The sequence below is a fragment of the Schistosoma haematobium genome, chromosome 7 (genome assembly GCF_000699445.3).
Source record: "Schistosoma haematobium chromosome 7, whole genome shotgun sequence".
NCBI classification, from domain to species: domain Eukaryota; kingdom Metazoa; phylum Platyhelminthes; class Trematoda; order Strigeidida; family Schistosomatidae; genus Schistosoma; species Schistosoma haematobium.
Window position 1 is genome coordinate 17,875,178 of NC_067202.1, and position 11,582 is coordinate 17,886,759.

General features: G+C 35.0%; 1 protein-coding gene across 1 annotated transcript in view; it reads left to right on the plus strand.

Annotated features, from left to right (window-relative positions):
• The window catches only part of CHRNA3_1 (Neuronal acetylcholine receptor subunit alpha-3), a 30,929-nt gene extending 24,082 nt beyond the window's left edge, over window positions 1-6,847 (plus strand). The window contains exons 10-11 of the mRNA XM_051218144.1: window positions 2,178-2,820; window positions 5,713-6,847. Coding sequence (XP_051064581.1) covers window positions 2,178-2,820; window positions 5,713-6,212 — 1,143 coding nt within the window. The 3' untranslated portion in view covers window positions 6,213-6,847. The remainder of the gene's footprint in view (window positions 1-2,177; window positions 2,821-5,712) is intronic.
• Window positions 6,848-11,582: the final 4,735 nt, after the last annotated feature.

Genomic DNA, 11,582 nt, shown 5'->3' on the forward strand with positions numbered 1-11,582 from the left:
ACTTACGAATTTGAGAACAAACCATTGAACATGTGAGTTTCTTAACTCACTATTTCAACAATTCACATACAGTTAAAGAAAATTCAAAATGATAATTATCGAATAATCCATTCTTTAGTTTATTCGAGAAGACACTCGTAAGCTACTAATGTTTGACCACAGATGTCTTAGAAATATTGCCAGCGTCTTCTGGGATTACCGGGTAAGTAATGGTTAGGTTACACGCAGGGTGTTAGGGAATGATGACGGTAAATCAGTCGATGAGGTTGTGAATCTTCACCGACTGAGATGGTTGGGCCACGTGTTACGTATGCCTGAACACCGATTACCACGAGGTGCAGTGCTAACTGGTGTTGGGGATAATTGGAAGAACGTTAGGGGTGGCCAAACCAAAACGTGGCATCAGTGCTTGAAGTCACTAACTCCTAATCTGAGCCATGTTGGTAGACGCCGACTACGTGGTTGGGGTCCGCATGACTATCGTAACCAATGGTTGGAGACTCTGTGTGACATGGCTCAGAACCGATCACAATGGTGTAGGTGGTGTATACACTCTTTGTCTTCCATTAATCTAAGAGATTAAAATCGCTTCATATCTTTCTTTCTACGAACTAAATCTTTCTTCCTGTACTATGTGGTTATACACAATCTTTCTTTTATATGTTACTACCACTGAATAAACTACTTTTATGAATCCGGTGTCCATCTTGTTGTGTTAATGAGGTATGGCAACTTTTACCGATGCATAAATGTGCCTGGTTTTACGTTGTAGCTGACTGACTGACTGATTCAAGTCAAATTTCACTGAAAATAATTCATTCCTCAATCGGTATACCATTGTTTGTAACCTAATCAATTGACTCATAATCTCAACGATCAAAATTACGATAATATCCACGAAAACCCCTTGTGATATTAGTCAACATATGCTCACTAGTGACTGACTTCAAGAGGTATTTCCTGGAGTTCTAGTGAGAAGTCGTGACCAGTGAAGTTCAACCGGGTCTGTTGTGAGATAGTAACTCACTGAACACAATGATGAATGTTTCGCTCAATCTCGTGGATTAGTTGAAGTTAAACATTAACATCGTTGGATACAGGTTAACTCAGTGGTCTAGAGATCAAACCTCTGCGCACAAGACCGATAAATCCTAGTTTTGAATCCTGTGAGGCGGGATGGTGGATGTGTACTGCTGAGGAGTCCCACAATGAGATGAAACAGTCTTCCAAGGCTTCTACGCTTTCCATGATGACCTATCATTAATTGACTTATGATGTCAACTCATGAGCAAATACAATTTTCATTCATAATTATTCAGTCTAAGCAAAACTGAGTCAGGAAGGTGGTCTAAACGTGCTAGGGTTGAAGCTATCACAAGTTCACTTAATCTGCGAACGAGGAAACAAGACTCGGCGACCAAAGACCAGTAAGCTAGCCCATTGATGCGTCCCAGCCCCGCTCACTAGAGGGAGAAGTCCAATCTTGGAATGGGGAAGTATATTCTGCAAAACAGCCAGAAACGAGCGACAACAACAAACATAATTCAAAACGTATATATACAGTGCAAAACCGTCCTTGGGGAGAGTTGTCAAATAACATACTAAAAGACGCAACGGACCAATAGCATTTAAGATATTTCGCAGTGGGAAACACGATATGAAGGTGACAAGAGCGCCTCTGGCGCAAAAACAAAGAAATTCAAATTTTCTAAATAAAATTACAAAATTAGGTCCTTTCCTAAGTGAGTTCTGGGGATCTAACGTCCTCAACAAAACATTTAACTATCCTACCTAATGAAACCATAAGACATAAAATTTAATTTTGCCAACTCATTGATTAGACAATCTCAGTTTATTCGCGACTTTTATCGGTCATAATAGTGGTGATAAAGATACTTACCGAACTCAGTAGAGTAGAGATGCAAAGAAAGGGGTGACTGTATCCACAAACATAACATTATGAGATGACTGTTAGTCGGTCAGTCAGCTACAACGTAGGACGTGGCACATATATGCGTCAGTTCAAGTTGCCATACCTTAGTAACACAACAACATGAACACCAAATTCATAGAAGTAGTTAATTCAGTGGTGATGATGATGATGATGAACTATGAATTATTGATCTCTTTTCATTAAAATTCTTTTTATATCTTCATTGATATTATTATTCATACAGATTGAAACATTAATTAATATATGGTTAGCAAGTATTCTAAGAATTGATCATGATCTATCTGATCCTAACAACAATGATAATAATAATCACCATGGTGATAATAATAATAATAAAACGGAACCAAATTTGAAAAATTCTAAAGAAAAATTAATCCCTAGTGAAAATTCCTTTCAATTAGATCAATATGATTATGATAAAATCAATTATCATATACACCTTAATCATTCATATAATAATAATAGTGGTAATGGTAATAATAATGCAAGAAATGCTACAGTTTGGTCCAATATCATTGATATGAATTCGGAATTTCGTCCAGCAATTGTCATTCATAAACCATTCAAACATGATAATAATCATAATAGTAATATGAAAAAATCTTTATTCATGAATCAATTCAAATTGAAATCTGAATTACAAAGTAGAATTCAACAAAATTATTTCATTGATTTGGATCCGGATTATGATCGTGATCGTGGTGATCAACATCAATTATCAACAGATTTATCAGGTAAACCATTGAATAATATGCCTTATCATACCATTACTACTACTACAATACCAGAGGATAGAGGAAATAGTCGAACAAATGCAACTAGTCGGTTACAATATACATGCAAACGAAATTTAACTGAAAAGTCAAGTAAGTAGTATGGTGTGTTTTTTTCTTCTTTGTGGAATGTTTTAACCTATTCATTCATTCATTCAGAAAGTAAGTTAGTAAAACAATTGTGTACAGTGTATGATCTAGCATTAATGAACATCCTTTCAAATGGAGCATACGCCACCGACCAACATTCTCCAATCCACTCTATCCTGAGCCTTTCTTTCTCATTCTATCTAATTGTTGTTCATTCTTCTCATGTCTTTCTCCATTTCTCAGCGTAATGTGTTCTTTGATCTTCTTCTTTCCCATTAGCCTTGAAGATTCCAAGTGAGAGTTTGCCTTGTGACACAGTTGAGTGATTTCGTCAATGTGTGTCCTAACCACTTCCAACACTTCTTCCTGATTTCTTCCTCTTCTGGGATATGGTTTATTCGCTCTCGCACAGTAGGTTGTTGCTGATAGTATCTAGTCAACGGATCCGAAGTATTTTGTATAGACAACTGTTAATAACGACTTGTATCTTCTGGATGATGACTTTAGTAGTTCTCCTGGTTTCCACTCCATACATTGAAACTGTCTTGACATTTGTATTGAAAATCCTAACTTAAGTGTTGATTGACAGTTGTTTTGAGTTCCAGATGTTCTTCAATTATAAATATGCTGCTCTTGCTTTGTCGATCCGCGCCTTCACATCTGTACCAGATCCATCGTGTTCATCAATGATGCTACCCAGATATGTACAGGTTTTTATATCTTCCAAATCTTCTCCGTCAAGTGTGATTTGATCGGTATATCTTGTGTCTTCAGTGACTTCATGAACTGATAGTGCGTCTTGCTCTAGTCACTTTGAGGTTTCTTTCAACTTATCACTACTTCAACAACCATATTGCCTAAAACAAAGTGTTAATTAGATATTCGTGGTACATGTTCCAGTTATCTTAGCCAACTAATTGCTCCATTAAACCAATTTACTATCTTCATCTATTACCCTACGTTTAACCTTAAACATTTCTAATTCATTTGTATCATCACAATTGAATAATGCTTCGAAAATAATACTGGTGTACTAGTGATAACAGTTACTATAAATGAAACATAATAATTACTGGAATTAAATTTTGTAAACGATATCACATTTCAATGACTTCTGTGTTTATAGGGATAAATTTAGTTTCAAAAGTACTCAACAACTGAATTTTATTCATTTGTTTAAACACATAAACTTTGGTACGAGGAGGCACCGAACAGATATGCGTCACATGGATCGAATAATTTATGTGAGAGTTCGGATACTGAACGGGTGCTCAGACCGAAGCAGATGATCCTGTTAGGGGCCATACCCCGAGCATTTGACCTAAGAGTCTAATCCATAAGGCATTGGAGCATCGTAAGGAGATGCAGTCCTAAGGTAGTCGGTGACCAACAATTGGTTCATACGCCATTTGTTCCTTCAGGATCCTGGAGCCCATGTGCACCATTAGTTTGGAATGAGTGTTTTACAACTCCCCTAAGTGAATTCTCCGTGTCCACCAACCCGCTTTTTGTCCTCTTGATTTCGTGAAGAACACTTCTGCAGAGAGAAAGTAGTGAGTAGAACTTCCCTTGGACTGGTTTTATACACATGGCCATGTGAGAATCTTTCGTGAGGGAGAGCTAACTCTCCCCACTGTCGGTCGTACCAGAGCATTTGAGGACGCCCAAATATTGTGAAACCATTAGATCACATCTAGACAAAATGTCTTACATATAAGATGGTAATTCTTTTAAAAAAAAAGTCATTTTAACTTAGTTCTTAATCTGAATATCGATCAAGAAATAACGTCCTTTCACAATCATCACTTTTTATAACTTGTAAACGAAATGTTCCTCGATAACGTGAAAAATGACGTGGAAAAACAATTGATTGATTACTGAATAGTGAGTAACGTTTGATTTATCTAGTCCATTAATGTTGATAGAATTCTGTCGAACAAGTTGTAATAAGGTAGGTCACTAGTCTGAGTAATTCAACATCTCATACACTATGTATTGGTGTTAGGTGGATGGAGTTAGTGGATAATTAAAACCTCCTTAAAATTGATTTCTAACTAGTTTATACTCATCCGCAAAGTCTGTTTCGATTCTTAAAGGAAGTGATATTTTCGGTGCATAATTCCGACCGATATCATCCAGTTTCACAGTATAGAACTTTTAAACTGATCTAGTTCAGTCACAAATACCCTCTTATAAGACTAGGATATTTACAATTGATTGATCACTGAATATTGACTAATATCATATTTGTTTAATGCTTTAATATTCATCAAATTCGATCAACGGTTAAAGAAACCTATCGTCCTATGTTCTGATTACCTCAAAACGGATCAATGACTTTCAAGATCATTCTATATGAGTTAAGATGGATAGTGGCCAGCAGTAGAACCCAAGAGGCGCGTTTTGTCCTATTTGGGACTCGTCAACTGGATGCATCTGCATTACAGAGTTGATGCTCACTCTGGGACTCGAACCCATCAAACACCACCATGTTATTCACTTATCTGCTGAATTCTGATAGCCACTTGCTTGTGCAAGAGTGAAGTTTAAATTGTTTACTTGAATCCTCCCATTGATATTTGAGACTGTAATTGATCAACTATGAGATTCAGGTACATCCAATTAACGAGTCCAAAATCGAACGAAACGCTTGTCAAAAATGGATTTCACTGTTAGCTACTATCCATCTTTGTTCATAATGGTTGTGATCTAAGGTAATATTGAGAGATTATCCACACAGGATGCATATATGCCAATAAAAGAGACTGATCAATTGTTGTCCTAAACAAGAATGGGAAGATTCAAGTCAAATAACAATATGAGTTGTTTAAATTTGTTATTCCTTGATATTATATAAATTCAACTAATTTAATCACATTGATAATCTCTTTTCAGAATATTTCAATAAAACAATTCCAAGATTTCATTTATCATCATCATCATCATCATCATCATCTAATGAATCTCCACAAGATTCATCATTATCTTCATCACCAACACCACTACCACCAGCATCGTCGTCGTCGTCGTCATCATCATCATCATCATCATCAAGATCCACAGTATTTTCATCTCCAAATAGAATTACTGATCCAAGTAGTTCTAGTCCATTCAAACAGAATCATAATAATAATGATTCTATGAATTTTGATATAATTCTATTAAAATTAAAACAAATTTCTAATGAATTACGTTTTATTACATCTGATATGCATAATAAAGATAAAGAAATAAAAACATCAAATCAATGGCGTTTAGCATGTCGTGTATTAGATCGTTTATGTTTATTAATATTTACTGCATTAAATTTATTTACTACATTAGGGATATTAACATCAGCACCAACTGTGATTAAAGCATTCACATCAAGAGGTGCACCATCACAACCAATGTAATATCTATGTATGTATCTAGGTATATATGTATGTATGTAAGTCGGTATGTGTGTGTACGTATGTTGTATGTTTGTTAATATGTGTGTATGTATGTATGTGTATGCATGCATGTAAGTATGTATGCGTGTGGTATGTATGTATGTGAGTATGTATATGTGTGTATGTGTGTATGTAAGCATGTATGTGTGTACGTATTTATGTATGTATGTATGTATGTGTGTGTGTTTGTATGTAGTAAGTATGTATGCATGTAAGTATGTAGGTAGGTATGCAGGTATGTATATGATAACTTACATTGAGTACTTAACTTTTTGTTCCGTTTTTCAATTTTTACACTGTTTGTGGATTATTCTAGGTAAATAAACTTATGCTGGTATTCTCTTCTTTGTTTCTTTCTCTCTCTCTCTCTCTTTCTGTGTGTGTGTGTGTGAGTATGTTACTAGGGGGTTTCAATGTTTACCATTGGAAATTGCTCTTGTTTTTCCCATTGATTTCATTATACGATATGATTACATATTTAAATGTTAATATTTAATACATGTAAAGTCATATTACGAAATTGAATTACTTATAATGATGTTAATATTTAAATGGATGTTCTTTATTGTTATACAAGAAATTTTGTCTAAATTTAATTGAATACTTTCACAATATTTGGGAGCTGAGTTGTGAACGTATTGGACAGCTGTTTCGTTCTGGGTTGGGATTTACATTAGTGAACGGTGGCACAATATCGTGAATTGGTTGAAGTTAGACATTAAAACCGTTCAATGCCGGTTACCTCAATGGTCTACAGGTTAAGCATTCGCTTGCGAGATCGAAGGTCGTGAGTTCAAATTCCGCGTGCAGAACTGTGGATATGCACTACTGAGGAGTTCCATACTAGAATGAATTTAATAAAAGAAAGAAACGTATTAAATATAAAAAATTTCGTCTTAATTTGATCGAATACTTTCACAATATTTGGGAGCTGAGTTGATGTGAGGATGTACTTGTAAAATTTCAGTGAATGAATTTGAAGTAAATCTTTTGTTATGTATCATTTCATAAGGAATTAAAAGGTAGAAATGCAACGGATGATCAATTTATGTTATTTAAGCATAGAACTGAACTGTTTTGTAGATAATTTTGAAGATTTTACGAAAGCACTTAATAAGTCTTTTAATTAAACGCTAGATTCGGTTCCTAAGTTCTTCTGGTAAGCCCCAGGTTAAATCTACGCAGTGACTTGAAGACGAGAGAAAAGGTGAGTGATATAGAAGAGAGGCTTTACTCCAAAGGTTCACTTATGCATAGAAAATCTAGAGTATTTATAATATTTTTTGGATGGTTTTGAGTTTCCGGTAATTTCTGGAACCCTACCAAACATAGTAGCCGTATAGGTAATCATCCAATCAGAAACGTAACATGTGACTTTTCACTTTTCTTGTTGTTTCTGACCAAACTTCTATTGAATGCTAATTGGAAAAGATGCTTCTCAATGTGCTCAGAGCCTTTTTGACTTTTTTTCAAAGAGTGTTCTGGATCTTCCGAACAGCTGTTGGTTTGGAACATATTCAAGCTATGTAAGAAAAAATTGATTGTTGGACATATATTTTATCTTGCTTGAAATTCGTCAGTTAAATACACTTTCTTCTAAACGTTGATACTCGAAATGAAACTAGAACCTAGTGCTTATTGTTTCAAATTCCAACAAATAACTTGTGGCGATCAACTAACCTGGCACATATACTAGATGAAGGCTCATTAGTTTCAATCCCGAAATAATGACAAAAAGAAATTATAACGGTGAGATAGATGACGTTAAGGAACGCTGAATGACCTTGGAATAAGTTATGTCCGAACAAGTATAATGAATGGTAACTTTTGGGATCCATTTATGGACCAATACTATGCGTACATTTTTATCGTATAATTGTTTAATAACTAAACTATTCATACTTATATTCCTCTTATTATAAACTTTATTTCAACCTATGAACTGTTATCATGCGTTTTACCATTCTTGAGTTATACCCAGTATATTGATTACTACCTCCCACATTCACAGCCACATCTGGCTAATTCTTGTACAAATGTCGTTTCCTATTTTATTGGTACTTTGTGGTCTGTTTGATTGGTATATAAAGTCAATATGTTTGAAAATAAATGATTCATATTGTAGAGGTTAGGATTGATATTCTGGACTTAAGTGACTGGGCTAGGCGGAATGCAGGACCAATCAGAACTGTAGGCTGCTCATACGGGTTTACGCGTCATTGTTCCGATCGATAAGTCATTGCTATCTAATCGGCGGTCGCAAGATATAACAGAATATTAATCTACTTAGTAGGTTAAATGACGATTATAAAACATTATGAAGAATAAAGATTATAAATTACATTTAATGTTTAAGTTTAGGAATTAGATTTAGGGTTTTTATCATGAAATGACATTAGTTATAATGCCAATGAATTTCGCGCTAGAATCAAAGATCTGATATTTTGAATGTGATTGGTTCGTCTATAAATTATAATCTCATAGCTCGTATGACCGTTTTAAGCTTGAAACGATAATGTGGAACACAGTGAATTATTCAAATTGAACGTTACTTCAATGTTATAATCTTCATCAAGTCTAAAGTAAATAGTCTTATAAATGACTAAATGGATTAAGTAGACAGTTTTGAGCATAATAGAAACTCAATATATCACTGATAAGTAGCAATGAACTTCATGTTACGTAATTCGTCTTGTTTTTAGTGATTGATTTATTGAGTGAATATACTTGGATTTCAGTGTTGATAACCACATTGAAACTTTCATACAATGAATGATTGCTTTTTAGTTGCCATAATTCTATACATCTCTTGATGTACCGTCTTAATTCACAAGATGCTTAGATATTCTTCTGTAGAATTTGAAATGTAACTTTATGAATATTAATGATGAGAATGTTTAAATAACCATAATAAAGTTGTATTAAACCTGTAGAATAGTTGGTGGACATCATAACTCATTAGTCTTTATGATAGGGAGTAAAACGGTCGAACGCGTTGACAACTTCACTTATCTTGGAAGTCTGATCAGCCCTAATGGGTTGGTATCGGACGAAATCTCAGCACGGATTCGAAAAGCTCGTTTGGCTTTTGCCAACTAACGTCACGTTTGGCGAAGGTGAGATATCTGTCTATCAATTGAAGGACGAGTATACTGTGCGGCAGTCCGTTCTGTTTTAATTTACGGCAACGAAACATGGCCATTAAGAGTAGAAGACACTCGTAAGCTACTAGTATTTGACCACAGATGCCTTACAAATATTGCTGGCGTCTGCTGGGATCACCGGGTAAGCAAAAGTGAGGTGAGACGCAGGGTATTAGGGAATGATGATGGTAAATCAGTTGATGAGGTTGTGAATCTTCATCGACTGAGATGGTTGGGCCACGTGTTACGTATGCCTGAACACCGATTACCACGACGTGCAATGCTAACCGGTGTTGGAGTTGGCTGGAAGAAAGCTAGGGGTGGCCAAACCAAAACGTGGTATCAGTGCTTGAAGTCACTAACTTCTAGCCCTAACAATGTTGGTAGATGCAGACCGCTTGGTTGGTTTCCACGTGACTATCGTAACCATTGGTTGGAGACTGTGGGTGATATGGCTCAGAATCGATCAAAATGGTGTAGTTGTATACATTCGCTGTCTTCTCTTAAACTGAGAGATTAAAATTGCTTCAAATCCTTCTTTCTACGTACTAATTCTTTCTTCCTGTACTATTTCTTATATGCAATTTTCTTTTAGGTATTAACTCTACACAAAGTAAACACTGAAGATGTACAGAATGATAATGAAAACTCTATAATTTAACCATCTATCTCACAGACATAATCATCATCATCATCATCATCATCATCATCATCATCATCATCATCATCATCATCATCATCATCATCATCATCATCATCATCATCATCATCATCATCATCATCATCATCATCATCATCATCATCATCATCATCATCATCATCATCATCATCATCATCATCATCATCATCATCATCATCATCATCATCATCATCATCATCATCATCATCATCATCATCATCATCATCATCATCATCATCATCATCATCATCATCATCATCATCATCATCATCATCATCATCATCATCATCATCATCATCATCATCATCATCATCATCATCATCATCATCATCATCATCATCATCATCATCATCATCATCATCATCATCATCATCATCATCATCATCATCATCATCATCATCATCATCATCATCATCATCATCATCATCATCATCATCATCATCATCATCATCATCATCATCATCATCATCATCATCATCATCATCATCATCATCATCATCATCATCATCATCATCATCATCATCATCATCATCATCATCATCATCATCATCATCATCATCATCATCATCATCATCATCATCATCATCATCATCATCATCATCATCATCATCATCATCATCATCATCATCATCATCATCATCATCATCATCATCATCATCATCATCATCATCATCATCATCATCATCATCATCATCATCATCATCATCATCATCATCATCATCATCATCATCATCATCATCATCATCATCATCATCATCATCATCATCATCATCATCATCATCATCATCATCATCATCATCATCATCATCATCATCATCATCATCATCATCATCATCATCATCATCATCATCATCATCATCATCATCATCATCATCATCATCATCATCATCATCATCATCATCATCATCATCATCATCATCATCATCATCATCATCATCATCATCATCATCATCATCATCATCATCATCATCATCATCATCATCATCATCATCATCATCATCATCATCATCATCATCATCATCATCATCATCATCATCATCATCATCATCATCATCATCATCATCATCATCATCATCATCATCATCATCATCATCATCATCATCATCATCATCATCATCATCATCATCATCATCATCATCATCATCATCATCATCATCATCATCATCATCATCATCATCATCATCATCATCATCATCATCATCATCATCATCATCATCATCATCATCATCATCATCATCATCATCATCATCATCATCATCATCATCATCATCATCATCATCATCATCATCATCATCATCATCATCATCATCATCATCATCATCATCATCATCATCATCATCATCATCATCATCATCATCCATCATCATCATCATCATCATCATCATCATCATCATCATCATCATCATCATCATCATCATCATCATCATCATCATCATCATCATCATCATCATCATCATCATCATCATCATCATCATCATCATCATCATCATCATCATCATCATCATCATC